Source organism: Gracilinanus agilis, chromosome 3 (assembly GCF_016433145.1).
Source record: "Gracilinanus agilis isolate LMUSP501 chromosome 3, AgileGrace, whole genome shotgun sequence".
In the NCBI taxonomy this organism is placed as follows: domain Eukaryota; kingdom Metazoa; phylum Chordata; class Mammalia; order Didelphimorphia; family Didelphidae; genus Gracilinanus; species Gracilinanus agilis.
In genome coordinates this window covers 40818588-40835756 of record NC_058132.1, presented here as the reverse complement: position 1 = coordinate 40835756, position 17169 = coordinate 40818588, and the positions used below count along the sequence as shown (strand labels likewise).

Below are 17169 nucleotides of genomic sequence, written 5' to 3'. Positions count from 1 at the left end.
ATTTAGACTTTATAGCATCAATGGCAAACCTTTTAGAAATGGAGTGCCGTGCCCCTCCCATCACCACATGCTGGGTATGCCCAGCTTCCCCTTACTCCACACAAGAAAGGAAGAAAGCATTCCCATTGGGTTGCTAGGCAGAGGGGCAGGGAATGTGAAAAAATGTCATGGCGCATGATGGAGAGGAGGAGGGGAACAGCTCCACCCAAGTCCCTCTGCCTTTGTAACAATGAACTCTGTGGGAGGGAGGGTGGCCGAGTGCCCACAGAGAGCACCCTGCACACCATCTTTGGCACCCATGCCATAGGTTCGTCATCATTGCTCTCTAAAGACAAACCTAACTGTAAAAATCTAAATGTGAAACTTTTGCCCAACTGACATGCTACTAGAAGAAACTGAAGCATATCTATATTAAATTTTTCAAGATAAATAAATCCAGAAGACAAAATGAAGCTGCAGTTAAATGGAAGGAAGGTTCCAAGGTTCTCTTTATGGAACTGAACCTATCAAAAGAAGGAGCATTGCATGGAACACATGGCCATCTCACAATGAACATAAGCCAAGAGCCTGCCTGCCATGGAAGTTAGGATACTTATAGTTGTTACAGGAGATGAAGAAAATGATATAGTGAAAGAACCACTACGTTTCAAGTCAAAAGACTATGGTTCATATAGTGACTGAGGTTACTATTTGTGTAGCTCTGGAGAAAGCTCTTAATGTCTTTGGACATTATTTTCCTAATTTATAAAATGAAGGAATTGAAAAAGATGATTCCAACATCACTCTCAACTCTAACTCTATAATCCTATGATCCAAACTCAACATATACTCTATGTGTTCAATCATTTTTAGCTGTGTCCAATCCCCATTTGGGGTTTTCTTATATTCTTATATTGGCAGAAATACTGCAGTGGTTTGCAATTTTCTTCTCCACCTTATTTGCCAGAGAAAGAAACTGAAGCAAACAGGTAGAGTCACAAAGTTAGGAAGCATCTGAGGCTAGATTTAAACTCGGGTTGTCCTGACTTATAACCTCTTATCCACTGTACCACCTAACTGCCCCAATATATACTCTAAATGGGTGATAGATGCTTATTGTAATAACTATGAGATACATTTGAAACAAAGAGTTTATATACCCGTACATGTATAAAGGAACAATCAAGTGGACTCCAAAATTAAATTAGAAGGAAAAGGCAGACTGGATTTTATTTGAGAAATTACACATTGCTTTTAAGTATTACCAAAAAAGGCTTAATCCCACCACACCCCCCTCCTGATTCCCAAAAGCAAAGCCCTATCTGCAGCATATTTCCAATAATAACCAATGCCAAAGAAGTTGTATAAGGGAGATTTCTGAGGAAATGTATGTTTGGAAAACGTAGGCCAGTCATTTGAAGAGAATGCTTAACAACAGGTAGACAGTCCAAGATATACCTATGAAATGAAAAAAGACATAGAGAAATGTCTCCCACATGCTAGGTGGGTTCTTTGAGGAGAACTAAATAGAAAAACCTAGAAATTAACTGCTCAGGATAAGAAAGCATAAATGAGCTGCACTGACCAAAGGGAAGTCCACAGTGGTAAGATCACTAATTCACTGAAACATGAAGTAAAGAAATTAAATATTGGGCCATAGTGGCAAATAAACTAGAACTGATTCATAATATTTCAGTATCAAATTAGAATTTTAGTAAAACCAAAGGCAACACAGTCCTAGTGAGAAAAAAAAAATATGACTATGGAGCTAAAGGCCTTCAATGCATACAATGGCTAAACCACTTACTATCTACAGGATCACAATATCATAAACTTAGAATTAAACGGGACCTAAATATCATCTGGACCAAATTTTTCATTTTACAGATGAAGAATTTGAGGCCTACAGATGTTCAATGCCTTGTCCAAGGTCAAACTGGAATTAAGAGGCAGAGTTGGAATTTGAGCTCAGGTACTCTGACTCCAGTTTTAATTTCTCTGGTCCCAGTTTATTCATCTATAAAATGGCTGTTGAATAAGATGATCTCTCAAAGGTCCCTTCTGATTCAAAATCAGTTTTTTTTAATGGCTCACAATCTGGTTACAAGAACTAAGCTAGATCAGTAGCTGCCAAAGTGTGTTCATTTGGGGAATAGACTTCAGGCACTGGTTATTCTGAATAACAATACATTTTATTTCATTTCATTTTCATATTTAGAACTGAGAAGATTAAACTGATTCTCTATCACTTTTGTTGATCCTATATACAATTGCTTTTGTCCTGCAACTGTCTACATCATGTTTCTTTGTCTTTGAATTTAATGCAAAAATCCAGCTGGCCTATACTGAGTTAAGTTCAGAAATCTAGTTTTCCTGCTAATCACTATTCTATTCTTGCCTCAAGAAAATATGCTATCTTTGAGGGATGTGGGTGGACATTGGGAAGGCCGGTCTAGTATCTTTATACCACCAAACTATCCTGCAATAATGTCTGGTTTGCTATCCAAGGAACTCTGGGCCACTATCTCTAACCTTGCAGGTAGACTCAAATAACAAGTGCTTCTTGGTCAAAGAAGGAAGGGAGGGAGTAGTTGCCATGATTCCCAAAGTCCAACCAATCATACTGTTGCCTTTGCCTCAGCTGTGTAACCAATCATGTTATCCTCAACTTCATGATGTCATCTACTCTGTTCTGTTCTTTGTTCTAACCTTATCAAAATCTCAAGTCTTTGTAGGGCCTTTGGCTTAAAAGTGAGACAGAGCTATTAATCTATTCTTTTTGACAGGTTTCTTACCCTATTTATAAAGTGTCATCTTGCACAGAGAGAATGTGCCTCAGTCTGCCTCAGTCTATCTTTGTTGAATTTCAATCACAAAAGAATTTTAGAAATAGTTTATACCTGATTGCAATGATGTAGTTTTAATAACCTAATGTTTTATAACAGGAAAAACCAATTTCATATTGGGGGGAATATAATTTCCACAAAGAATCAACATTTTCCCCTCTCCCTCCAAAGATACTGAAAACGAGGTGGTTATAATAGATATTAAAATAAACACACGCAATTTCAAGTGGACAATTTTTCCATTCTATATTTCTATATAACAACATTTAGCAATGTAAGACAAAGTCTCCTCAGGAAAGTAATAGAAAAAAGATGGTAGATAGGCAGCACTATTTTTCCAATTTAATTATTAAACATAACTGGATACCCAACAAGATGGCAAGTGTTAAATCAACATAGAATTAAATGGTGAACCACCTATCAAATTAGTTTCAGATCAAGTTTGGTGGACTTGATATCTTTAAGTCAAATAATATTCAGGAAAGATGCTTATGTTGATGTACTTTTCTCCCACTATTTTTCATACCAATGTTACTCTTAAGATCCTGATATTTAGATTTCTAAAATGAAAGGGTTCTGACACATTCCCAGCAATAAGACCCATAATCCAACCCTTTCCTGAAAAGGAAGGTTGTCATTTCAAAAGACAAGCTTTTATTAATCCACTTTAGCATTGCGAGAATTAAAGATCTCATCCAGGGAGCATCTGCTTATTCTTAATTTTTTTTAAAAAGGCCTTGTAATTAAGCTAAACTTGTTCATTCTCCAATAGAAATCTTTTTTCATCTAAAAGGCCTAAGTACTGTTTTGCTAAGTAGTCTATCACTACTCATTTTTAATAGTAACGTTACATTGGCAAGACCCTGCACTGTTTCATATTCCATAGAAGCTGTGTCTTCATTAATTCATGACAACATGAAGAACTAATGTTTAACTCAGATACATGCAGAGTTTAACCACGCCTCTGAGACACCAAAATACAAGAAACCACAAATGAAGGCTCATGCTATGTTAGTCAGTGTGCACATTTTGTCTTTTCCCAAACAAACCAAGCATGTGAGAGAGAACAATTTTTGGTTTAAGTTAACCATCTCTAGAAACATTTTGGCTTCTCTGGAACCCAAGTGTAATGCTCTTTTCCAATACCATTTTCAATCTCAACACTGTGATCCCCAAGCCCTCACAAAACAGGAGTCAAAAATTGAGCCCTAAAGATGGCTCGGTATCTACCTCGTTAGTGTTCCAGCGGTGCCTCTCTTTGGGTAAACTTGAACATTTCGGTAGACATTCAAGCAGCTTTTTCGGTAAAAAGATTTTTACATGGCTGCCATTGCTGTTCCCATGATCATCTAGAGAGAAGACAGAAGAACATTCAGCTACAGAGAACATGGAGGCTTTATTGTGAAGAGCTCTGGCTAAAGCCAAAGCATTTCTAATGGTTTCCTTCCTGGGTTTGGCTGCCACCTATTACCAACCCTCCACCCTACAAGGGATCCCCACAGAACTCTGCGGTTGGGGGGTGAGAGGAGTAGGGGTACCTTCTTCTCCTAGTGCAGTCCCCTCCAAGAATCTCTATTCTTAGGGCAAAAATTGGACCACTCAGCAGCAACTCCAGGGATGGGCTTTTCTGAATTGAACCTATCTACTCATTGGGCAACAGAGAGACTCACATCAAGTCACTGGGACCACACTCCAATGTTTCTCTACTTGGGAACATATATCAACCCTAGCACTCAATTTGCCCAGCCTTTTGAAAACAAATGATACTATATGCTGGGACAACAACCAAAGCCAGGGATTCCAATTATATCATCTATGAATTTATGAAGAATAAGAAGAGTGGTCTGGTCAGCAGGTTAAGAATGAAAGTCTTTAGAAAAGAACCCTTTAGTCATTTTTCTAGGCTCATGATATTCATTTTTACTCCTACCAGCCATATTGGCAGCACTGATCTTGTTAGGAGTCCCTAAAACAGACAGAAAAAGCAAGCATCAAACCACCCCCCGTTAAAAAAACTGAAGGATTCAGTGGATAGAGAGCTCTCTCTGAGCAAGGAGTCAGGAAGCCCTCAATTCAGTTTGTTTTTAGCAGAAGGAGTTCTTATGCTAGAAGTTTCCTAAGTCAATGAAATTAAGGCTTTCATGTATTTGCTTTAAAGATAGCTTTAAAGCTAAAAGGTCAAATTGAGCCTCATCTACCACACCACCCCGCCAAGGAAACTCAGACAAACAGAAATATTTTATCTGAAAAAAAAATATTTTAAATCACAACATAATTTTGTTCCTAGACCACACAAAGCTTAAGATACAAGAATGATGAGCTCTTAGCTAAAAATGAAGTATATCTCACGAAAACTACAAAGATCCTATCTGGCCACAGGCTTGTGGATTTGATCAAGAGGGCTTTTAAACCAAAAATGGAGTAGGAAGGAGGAAAAAACCCAAATAAAACTATAAATTCTGATAATATGGAAGACATCAAGTACAATACAGAAGGAACAAAAGTAGAGGAAATGTCCAGTAATTCACAGGAGAAAATAACTGAGAAGAGTAAGAACGATACTTATTTACTCAGTTGTTCATATAACAATGTACAAAGAACAGCAAACAAAGTGAACTTAACATTTTAATGCTAAAAGATAAAACTCACTGATTACTACCAAGGCCTGGTGGGATAAGCCTCACAAGTGGAATAAAGCAATAGAAGGGAATATCTTGTTCAAAAAAAACAAAACTAAGAGATAACATCGCAGAGTAGTACTATCAAAGTACTGTCAAAGAAACCCCAGTATATATTACATACCAAAGAAAAATCCACAAATCTGGGAGGAGAGCAGATAGAAGCACAGCTGAGCATATGAGTAAGGTTTTTTTTAAAGGAAAGAAAAAAAACAGAAGTGACGTTGTTGTAGGAGTGTACAGAAAACCCGGGCAGACTTTTTTTTTTCCTTAATGGGAGATTAACTCCTGCTACATCTCAGAAGCTGGAATGGAGGGAAACAGCAATAATGGGAGATTTCAACCACTGTATATCTGCTGGAAGACTTGCTGTGCTAACAAATTCATGATTTGACTTGCTAACAATTTTATCTCTTCTAGAGATGAGGGGAATTGTTACTCTTAACCTAATTCTGACCAATACAAAAGACATAGTTGGTAAGATGAAAACAATAGGTATTAGGGGAGAAAAACTATCCTTTAGCCAAGGATATCTGAGTATATAAACAATCAAATATGTATCCTAGACTAAAAAAAGGAGATGAGAGGAAATTCAAAGAACAATCTAACAATGATTCTAAAAAGCAGTTCAACTACAAATGATCCGGGGGAAGTACTTAAAGGGGCTGACTGTGTTGCACTCAGCTCTCTACTGAGCTCAGATTGTAAAAGGGCATGAAACCAAGGCAATGAAGACTACAAGATTGGTACCTGTCCAAATATCTTAGCAAAGATAAAAGCCAAAATGAAATAAGACCTGCTAAAAATCCTAAGGATGACAAAAAGAACTTTTATAGCTACATCCAGGAAAAGATCAAGGAGAGGAGAGGCCCATAATGAAAGGAGTTTCAGGATGATCATTAAAGTATTGCTGGATGATCCCTGAGCTCTCAGAAGGCCAAACAGTGACTCCTAGAAGCAAAAACTAGTTCACTAAAAAAAAAAAAAAAATCTTAATAGATTAATTTCACTGTTTTTAAACAAAATTACTAGACTAGTAGAAAGGAAGAATGACACAGACATAGGCTATCTGAGTTTCAGAAAAGCATCTAGCTCTCTATTATGTTGTTCTTATGGATAAAACAGAGAAACAGGAGAGATGCTACAGTACCATCAATCAATAAACATTTATTAAGCACCCACTACATGCTAGGCACTGAGCTAAGCATAGATAAGATTTATAGATGATTAAATAAATGATAATGGACATTATTATAGAAGGTCCTGAAAGTCTTAGCTATGAAACCCTAAAACTTCAATAAGACTACTGGGCCACCCTGTATAATACACTAGAGTTTTTGGAGTACTTTTTTACATGCATTACCTTACTGAAGTCTCACATCATCCCAATGAGGCAGGTACTTCTGGTATTTTATTATCCCCATCTTACAGATGAGGAAACTGAGGTTTAAAGAAGTTAGTGACTTGCCCATGGTCAGAGGCAGATTAATTAAATTCTGTCAAAGATAGAATTTAAACCCAGGTCTTCCTGACTCTCCACACCAAACTATCTACTAAGCCATGCTCCTCTCCCAAAGACTGTTGATTACATAGATTGACACCAACCTGAAGGTGGGTCTTTAGTGGCCAGCTCAGGGCTCTCTGTCTTTGACACTGTTCTCTTCAACAATTTGATCAATAACTCGGATGAAGGCATCCTTGGCATATCTGAGAATATGAGAATAAGAGAGCTAAACCCAAAAAGACAGTCTGGAAAAATTGGCGGTTTCTAACAAGATGGAACTCAGTAATGATGAATGTAAAGTTTGACATTAAAGAGTTCAGATATCAAAAGCACACAGACAAGATTCAGTTTAATAAACAAGAATTAAGTATCCGCTGGGTGAACGGCACTATGCTAGCAATGGGATACAAAGAAGAAAAATGGCATAATCTCTGCCTTAAAATCTAATAGGAATACAGGAAACATATACAAATAACTATTAGACAAGTTAAAAAATAATTAGGCAATATCCAAGTAGCTTAAGAGATGCAAGAAGGGAAGAATCTCCTCTAGCTGAAGAATTGGAAAAAAAATCACATGGGAGAAGAAGAGGAACAACCAAGTTAGGACTTGAAGAAAAATGTCAATTGAGAGAGCTACAAGGGGAATCCATTCCAGACAAATGAACAGCACACAGATTCTGAAGTAGATGAGGGCAGAAAGGAATTGAAGAACAAAAAGTAGTCCCATATAGCTGGCCCACTGAATACTAGAAAATAAGACTATATGAGAAGTATGGCCCTGCCTAGGAGAACCACTTAAGCTTTTTGAGTAGAGGAGTAATCTGATCAGACAAATGCTTCAGAAATATTTCTTAAGCAGTAATATAAAGAACAGAATAAGTAAAAAAATGACTAAATTAAAGAAACTAGTTAGCCAGATTACCATAATTATCCAAGAGGAAAGATGTAATCAGTCAACAAGCATTTACTAAATGTCTACTATGTTCCAAGCAGCATGATGACCAGAATGGTGCCAGTGTAAATGTCAAGGAGAGGACAGAAAGAGCCAACAGGTCAAGCCTAGGCAATTAACTGGATATGAAAAGAGGAGGCTGGAGTAGAGAAAACATGGCCAATATACAACAATCAAGTGAGAAAAAATTGACATTAGTTAACTACAATTTTAGTATGAATCAACAATATAATGTGACTGCCAAAAAATGAAAAAGGTAATACGAAATTATTAATATATGTGTAGTGTCCTCTATCATGGGAACTCATTTAAGTTCTGCTATGGTTCTTCATCTGGTAGACCCACCTTTGCATACTGCATTTAATTCTGGGCATCACATTTTAAGAGAAACCCTGGGAGCAGCTAGGTGGCTCAATGAAAAGGGTCAGGCCTAGAGACAAGAGGTTCGGTCCTGGGTTCAAACGTGGCCTTAGACACCTCCTAGTTGTGTGACCCTGGGCAAGTCACCTAACCCCCACTGCCAAGCCCTTACCACTCTTCTGTCTTAGAACCAATACTTAGTCTTGATTAGAAGACAGAAGATAAGGGTTGTTTTTTTTAAAAATACACATATTAAAAGAAATCTTGACAAACTTAAAAGCACATTCATAGTAAAGCAACAAGAAGATAGAGAATTCAACTGTTATAAATGAAGAATATTTGAAAGAACTGTGGGTATTTAGACTAGAGAAGATTTAGAGAGTAAGGACTGAAATACTACTATATGGATCTAGTGAGAATGAATGTAAGGAAAATACAGGCAGACTTCAGCTTAACATACAGGAAAACTGCCAAATAACTAGAAATGCCCATCAATGAAGAGAGGTCTCTCAAAGTTCAAGAACAAGAAAAAAATGGCTACTTTTCTAAGACACTGCAAAGAAATACTCATATTGGGCCTAAAGTTGAGCTAAACAACCAATGAGATGTTTTGCAATGCTAATATTCTAAAATTCTGGAAATGTTTTTCAAATTATAAAATCTAAGGGAAATTTAAAACTATAGTAAAAAAGATTCATACCAAAATACCAAAAAAAAAAAAGTTTGCCTTTTTTCAAAATAAATCACAAGAGAAAAAAAAACATATGATGGGGATTTGAGAGAGGGGAGAGAAAATGGGATAGCATGTATAGGTGGAGATGCAAGGATGTATACTATAAAGCCCTCAAAACAAGAGGTAAGACCAATGATGACCTGTCAAAGCCCAGGATGGTTCCCAGAAAATACTTCTCTCTGGGCCTCAGTTTCCTTATGAGTAAAATAAGTTGGGCAAAATTATCTCTAAAGTCCTTTCTAGTTCCAATATTTTATAAACATCACATTTTTTCTTTTATTTTCTATTTTTGACACTTTAAAATTGTGTTCTACAAACTGTGTACTCAAGTGATCCTGCAATTAAGTGACTATAATCAGGTCTTCATTATTCACACCCAAAGGCCTAAAATAAAAATTTACCTTTATTTTTATAGTATAAAGCTAATAAATGGCAGTCTCTGAATATTTGTAATTTTGTTAAAGTTACTGATTATAACATGTGAGAGTAAGTCAAATCAGTAAACACTCATTAAGCACGTACTATGTCAAGTACTAAACAAAGTACTAGAGATACACAAAGAAAGCAAAAACAATCCCTACCCTCCAGGAGCTCGAATTCAAAATGAAGGAGACATATGCAAGTAATAGGTACACCCATAAAGGATAAAGGCAGAATTTTAACGGGGACTTGAAAAAAAAACAGCAAAGTTCAGAGGCAGAGAATTGCAAGGACAGGGGATAACCAGTGAAAATAGAACAGTAAGGATAGTAATCAAGGGACAGCAGAGTACTTGGGAAGGAAGGAAGGTGTAAGAACATTAGAAAGACAGGAAAAGGCCAGATTATGAAGGGCTTTAAAAGTCAAACAGGATTCCCTAATTCTTCGGGCAATAGAGAACAACTAGTTCACTGAATGGTGGTATGGCGTGTGGGAAAGAATGACATGGTCAGACATTCCCTTTAGGGCCATATTGGTGAAGGCCAGTGACAGAGCAGGCTGCTTCGTTCTCCCTCTCCACCACACCTGAGGACATTTTTTGCATGCCCCAACCTTCCACCCAACAGCCCAATTCAAGACTGTCCTTCCTCCCTCCACTTTCTGGAGGAATGAGGGGGGAGAGGAGAGGTAACACCACAGACAGCTTGAAGGTGCAGTTTAGGCACATGATTTCTAAAAGGTTTGTCAATTTGCTTTAGGGAGATCACTTCCACAGCTGAGGAAAAAAAAATAAAACTAACCTATTATCTAAAGTGGCTAAGATAAACAAGAGTTTTTCATAGGATCAGCTCCTAAGAAGTTTCCCTTAATAGAAAAACAGTTGAGTTCTAAAAATCTAAATGCATTCAATGAAATATTTTTGCAGAGGTGAACTTAAAAAGGTTATAGGATAAAATATTTTTTGGTCTGTGACTAACAAAACTATCTTGGGTCTTACTCATTTCTTTCCTTAACGTATACTCATGGTGATCTCATCAGATTCCATGGATACAACCATTATCTTTTTTGTGAATGGCTCCTAGATTTACATACCCAGGTCTAGTCTCTCTCCTGAGGACTAGACCTATTATCACTTACCTACTTAGGGACATTTTCTTTTCTTCTTTAAAAAAAAAAAAAAAAAAAGCCCATATCCTCTGTCTTCAATTCTAAGACAGAAGAGCAGTAAGAGCTAGGCAACTGAGGTTAAGTAACTTGCCCAGCTAGGAAGTGTCTAAGACCAAATTTGAACCCAAACATACCCACCCACCGGTCTCCAGGCCTGACTCTCTATCCACTGAGCCACTTAGCTGCCCTCCCTATTTGGACATTTTCAAGTGAATGACTTCTAGGAATCTTAAACTCAGTATGTCCAAGACAAAACTCTTATCTATCCCCTCTACTTAACTCCCCATTTCTACTGGGAACACTGCCATCCTTCAGCTGCTCCAAGTTTGCACCCTTGGAATAATTCTTTACTCCTCTCTCTCCTTCATCCCCTCCCCTTAGCCAGGCAATTTACCAAGCTTTATTTATTCTACCTCCGCTACATCTCTTCCATCCTACTCTTTTTATGTGATCATCGAATCAGACCTTCAACACCTCCTGCCTGGCCTATTATAACAGCCTCCTAATTAGTCTCCTTGCCCTGAGAATCTTCCCTCTCCAAGCCAGACTCCACAGAGCTACCAAGTTGATATTGCCAAAACCAAAGTCTGACCACATCTTTCCCCTGCTCAAAAAGCTCCACAGGCTTCCAATTACCTCTGGAATTCAATACAAATTCTTTTGTCATTTAATGCCCTTCACAATCTGGATCCCAGGTCTGTACCTTTCTAGGACAACATCACATTACTCTTCTTTACATAAACTTGACATTATAAGCAAACTGGACTGCCTGCTCTTCCCCAATCAGTCAATAGTCAATAAACATTTATTAACTGCCTACTCCATGCCAGGCACTATGCAAAACACTGAGGATACAAAGAGAAGCAACAGATAGTTTCTGCCCTCAAAGAGCTCATAATCCACCACATTATCTCTATGGTCTCTGGGTCTTTGCAAAGATTGTCTCCCATACCTGCAATGCATTTTCCAAATCCTCTTTGCCTTCAGATTCCATATCTTCCTTCACTCTCCTTATAGATAAGAAAATTTCATCTCTGTCTTTGTATCCCCAGAGTTAGGCACACACTACTCAAGCACGGGCTGATTAGCTTCCATGGTTCCTTATGTATAAGAAATGATAAGTAGGGTAGTTTTAGAAAAAACCTGGGAAGATTTATATGAACTGATCCAAAGTGTAGTGAGCAGAACATGAGAACACTGTACACAGTAACAGCCAATACTGTATAATGATCAACTGTGAATGATTTAGTTATTCTGATCAATACAATGATCCCACTGTAAGGTTGAAGAATGCTATCCACTTCCAGAGAAAAAACTGATGAAGCCTGCCTGCAAAATGAAGCACAATTTTTTTTATTTTCCTAGCTTTTTTTTTTTTGCAACATGGCTAACATGGAGATGTTCTGCATAATTTCACATGTATAATTCATATCAAATATCTCCTTCTCAATGGGTATGGGAAGGGTGGGAGGGAAGGAAAGAATTTGGAACCCCAAAAAAATTTTTAATAAATATTAAAAAAAAAGACTTTATCACTCTTTAGGAAAGGGCAAGACTCAATCAGAGACAAGGACCTACATGGTTTAGCCTCCAAAAGGATTTTCTGACCTGAAGATTCTGCAAAAGTCTGAGCATGAGCCCATCCAAGTCTGCCCTAGGAGAACTCTCAGCTGATTTCTGACCCTGAGAAATAGGTAGAGAGAAGTGAATGTTCAGAATTAGGCAAAGAGAGAAATAAGAATCTAGGATGTAATACTAGGGATAGCTTCAAAGTTTTAGTGAACCACACAAACTCAGTGTATACTGGTGATATAACATGTCAGGCACGAAAATGGGTATGTTGGGCTGTAGAAATAGTCACTCAAAAATATGCAAGGTAAGAGATTAAGGGACCCAACACATGTTCTGGGTCCTGGTCTGACCACATCTGGAACACATGGTTAATAACAACAACAGCATTTATATAGTGCTTTAAGGTTTGCAAAGCACTTAAATATTATTTCATTTTATCCTCACAACCCTGGCAGGTAGATGCTATTATTAACCCCATTTTATAGATGAGAAGCCTAGGGCAGACAGATTAAGTGACTTGCCCAAGATCACATAGCTAATAAGTGTCTGGGTCACATCTGAACTCAGGACTTCCTGACTACAGGTCAAGTGCCCTATCCACCAAACCACATGGTTCAACTTTTATACAATACTGCCAAAATGGAACAAGTCTAAATGAGGACTTTGAGAGAAGACATTTTAGAGTATTTGTCAAGGATGTCGTGAAAGGATTCTTACTCAAACATGGGTTGGTTAGCCTCCATGATTCCTTCCAATTCTGGTGTTCTCTGATTCTGATTTTTTGGAAGTTTTCTCCAACATGAGGTCCAAATTTGCCTCTATGAAATATACATCCTTCGGTTCCCATTCTCTCCTCCGTCAACTGTGAAGATGGGATTAACTCTTCACTGCCCATTTTTAGATTTAATCACCAGAAGCGTATACACCCCACTTACCCTTAAGTTGGGGAGGTCTGTGACCCACGTGTGCCATAGTGAGTGACAAATCAGAATTGAATGATTGCCCCCTGGACAATCCTAAGCAAAACTTTAGCTGTAATTGGTCCACATAAAGTGGGAGGAAGGCACAGGAAGTGATGAAAGGAATGGTCTTTAAAAGTGGCAAGAACTTCCTGTGAGGAAGATCTTTCACCTTCAACTTGACCCTGGAGGAGCTCTGGCTGAGGACCTTGGACTGCTTTTCTATTTTCCCTTAAAACTATCACATGAGTGAGTGAAAAAGGCTGACTCCTTTCCCTGGCTTGTTCTGTAAATACCAGCCTCTAGAGAGGCCCCTCATCTTGGAGGAGGCCTCAGTGGATAAAACACTTGTTTAATTTACCTCTGGGCCCCCTTTGCTGGGGCCTCTTAAATCCTGCCTGGTTTAGACCAGGCTGGAGTAAATACCTACTCTCTCTGGTTTTCTTACTTTCACTTTCTCCTTTTATAAATAAACTACCATAAAAAAGTAATTTGGAATGGAGTCATAATTCCTGGTGACCACACTCTTATAAATTTAGTCCAACCTTTTAATATTTTACCCCTTACATTCTGGCCCTTACACAACCAAAGAGCATAAGTTTAATTCCTCTTTAATGTAACAATCTTGTTAACTACTTGATACCATTTATTCTGTATCTCCTCAATCTTCTCTTCTCCAGGCTAATTCCTTCAATAAGTCTTCATAGGGTATGGATCCTAGGTACAACCTCCATTCTCAAGGCTCTTCTCTATACCTCTCCAACGAATATTTTATATTTACTTCCCTGGGTACATGTTGTTTCCCCCCAGTAGAATACAATCTCCTTCTGGGCAAGGGCATTATTGGTTTTGTCTTTGGACCCCTAGTGCTTCATACAGCGCCTGGCACTGCTTAGCAAATACTCGCTGAATTAATAAACCATCAAATTTTAGAATTACAAGAAACCTCAGAAATAATCTGTACAATCTCCTACAGAAAGCACAAATGTAAGGATAAGTGATCATCTTGCCCTTCCCTAAAGACCATCCAGTTACAGGGAACTCAAAAGACACTAACACATTCCTCCTTGCCCTTCCTCTCATTAGTCCCCTCAATTTTGGGATATCTCTAATTGTTATCAAGTTTTTCCTTATATGGAACAAAAACTCTGCCTCCATAATTTTCATCCGTTTCACTCTAGTTCACTCAATATATCCTGGTATAGACGGTTTTTCATTCACTTCATCACTTTGGTGGCCCAATTCTGAAATTAACTCCACTTTGTCAATGTTGCTAATAAAATGTAGCAGGAGGAACTTTTTAGGCTCAGTAATCCAGATGTGATCTGGCCACAAACAAAATTTCTATCTTTACTCTAAACACTGTATTAAACGAAAATCTCAAGTTAAATTTAAATTTCATAGGATTTAATGTACGTAGGGGACTCAGAAATTTTTATCCTGTGTACCCCCCACCTCATTTTACTTACAGATAAAAAACTGAAGCCCAGAGAAATAAAGTAATTTGCCCAAGGCCAAAAAAAGCCAGAAGCATAGTCAGGAACTGAACTCATGTCCTATTCTAAATTCATTGCTCTTTTTGTGATACTGCATAGTGATATCAAAAGTCAGAATAGCATATATGTTAAAACCTGCCTAACCTATAGCATACCTCAGAACAGCCTTTCCACATTTGTTTCCTTTTTTCCTTCCTATCTTTGTTAAAAATGGGATTTGTCAAGCCTGAAAACATGCTATTATGATTCAAAAATAAAAATTGTAATTTTAACTTATTTACATGATATTTTCAGCCTACTACCCCCATTTCTCCCTGTTCCCCACCCCACAAAATAACTCACTGGGGCCATTGCAAAAGTCCAAGGAAAAAGTTTAATAGAAAGTTCACAGAAAGTTCTGTATTAATTATATACTATAAAAACCCTTTGTAATTTTATGTGCTTGTTCATGCTCCCCGAGCTTCCTCGTCCCAAGGGAGGCAAACATGGGCCATAAAACTTTAAAGCCCAGAATACCAAATCACATGAGCTTTTACCTCCTTTCTCCCTTATTCTAAAGAATTTTTTTTAATTAAAAAAAAAATAACCGACCACTTGCTCATGAGATCAAGGTAGAGGTGAAACACTAAATTTCCTATGACAGTAATCGTGATTTTTACTGAGCTATATATCAACACTAGTTATCTCCCTGAGTAAGCTATTTGTTTATAGGTATAATTCTGAAAAATGAGAAGTAACATGAAAGTGAGTTTAACAGATGATTTATTTCCATTTTTGCTATCACAACCAAAACTTTAATTTCCTGACCTTTTAAATTCCTTGCAGAAACCAGCAGCTGTATGGCACCATATAGAACCTGTATACACTGCTTTTTCAGTGGCACAACAATGTAGAGCTATTGAAAATGCTTCAATCTTCCACATTGATACCAAAGCAAGGAGTGGTGAATCTGCCTGAAAGGCTTTTAAAAAAGGAAAAGGGGAATGGCTGTGTAAGCACTGCCTCAATAAAGTTTCTAAATATAGAGTTTTATTGGGGATGTGCAGCCATGGGCTCAAAGGGAATGAGAGTATGACAGGCCAATGGGTTCCCCTTAATCAGTTTTTAACTGTGCCATTTCTAGAGTTTTATGTTTATGCAGAAAATAAATTAAACATTTTTTAAAACATAACAATGACTTATGTTTCCTCCTGCACATTATGAAGATGGCATATTCAAAAATAAATAAGTGGGAAAGGAATACTGGGAATTCAGGTCAGCAAAGTAACTGCCCCTCCCTTTCCATGTTAAAGTTTCTCTTGTCTAAGGCTAGCAAATAATCAGTTCCTTTTCTAGAAGAACATTTTTTTCCACACTATTAAGCTTTGGGAATTTTTTCCCTAAACTATCACACACAAAAGACATTCAAAATCAGAGATTGAAAGAAATCTTTCAAAATTATTAATCCCCTTAAATAATAAAAGACTATTCATAATCTAATGACATTTACCATAACAAATATAAGTATAACTCAATAAGTGCACTTGCCAGTTCTGAAATCTTTATGTAGCAACTAAAAAAAAAATAAGGTACATATTGGTTTCTAAATTGTACCTTAGCATTTATTTCTAGTAGTTATATTCTGACACTGTAAAAAGGGCAATTTCAACCAAATTACAGTGGTATCTTTAATTATCATTATCTGGGAAAATGTGAATATGATGTACGTCTTTACAAAATAATTATGTACGATACTTTGCAATAAAAATAACTGATAAAGTGTCTGAAATAGACAGATGATTTGCATAGTTGACAGCAATAATTCTAAGGAATGAGTTATCCTTTCTAGTCAACTTTCAAATATTTTCCAAATGATTTTTAAGCATGTATGTATATAAATGAGGTAAAAAAAATTTCTAAAATGTTGGATAAATTTTAACTCATTTAAAGTGAAGAATTATGCAAAATCCTATTTCTCATATTAATTTTTTAACTAAAATTCATGTGCCAATTCACTAATTTAAACCCAAAGAATTTTATCTGATCTTTGCTAAAAACAACCTACTACTTTCTGACTTCTTTGAGGTAAGATGTAACACTAAATTAACTAAACTCTAACCTGGAAAAAGCTAATGTATTTTATTTTGACTCATAATTAATCAAAAATTAAAATAACTTTAGTCCTTGAATAATTATGAACACTGTTATTCAATCAAGTTGATTATGATTAATTTCTCAACCTCCAGACTGAACTCTTCAAAACAAGCAGGTATAACAGTGTATCAAATTGCAAAATCTTATTGGTAACATATTTGATCAACAAACTGGCAGCAGTCAAATTAAAAGGACATTCTCCAACTTTCTGCTTAGGTACTCTAATTGTGTGCTTAAATTTAATTAGGAACATACAAAATGAATTAAGAAAACCAAAGCTTAAGTTGTTTCATACCAGTAGTAGAGTAGTCACAGCAGCAAGTCTGACAATTGGTGACCTATGGATATTCAAAGAGATGGTTTAATTT

The 17169-nt window shown here is 37.0% G+C and overlaps 1 protein-coding gene across 1 annotated transcript in view; it reads right to left on the bottom strand.

Moving 5' to 3' along the window:
* LOC123240952 (calmodulin-binding transcription activator 1-like) overlaps positions 1–17169 on the bottom strand; it is a 1231619-nt gene that overhangs the window by 1168914 nt on the left and 45536 nt on the right. Inside the window, exons 2-3 of the mRNA XM_044668663.1 lie at positions 7109–7210; positions 4056–4174 (exon numbers count right to left, since the gene is read on the bottom strand). Of these exons, the coding sequence (XP_044524598.1) occupies positions 4056–4174; positions 7109–7210 (221 nt within the window). The remainder of the gene's footprint in view (positions 1–4055; positions 4175–7108; positions 7211–17169) is intronic.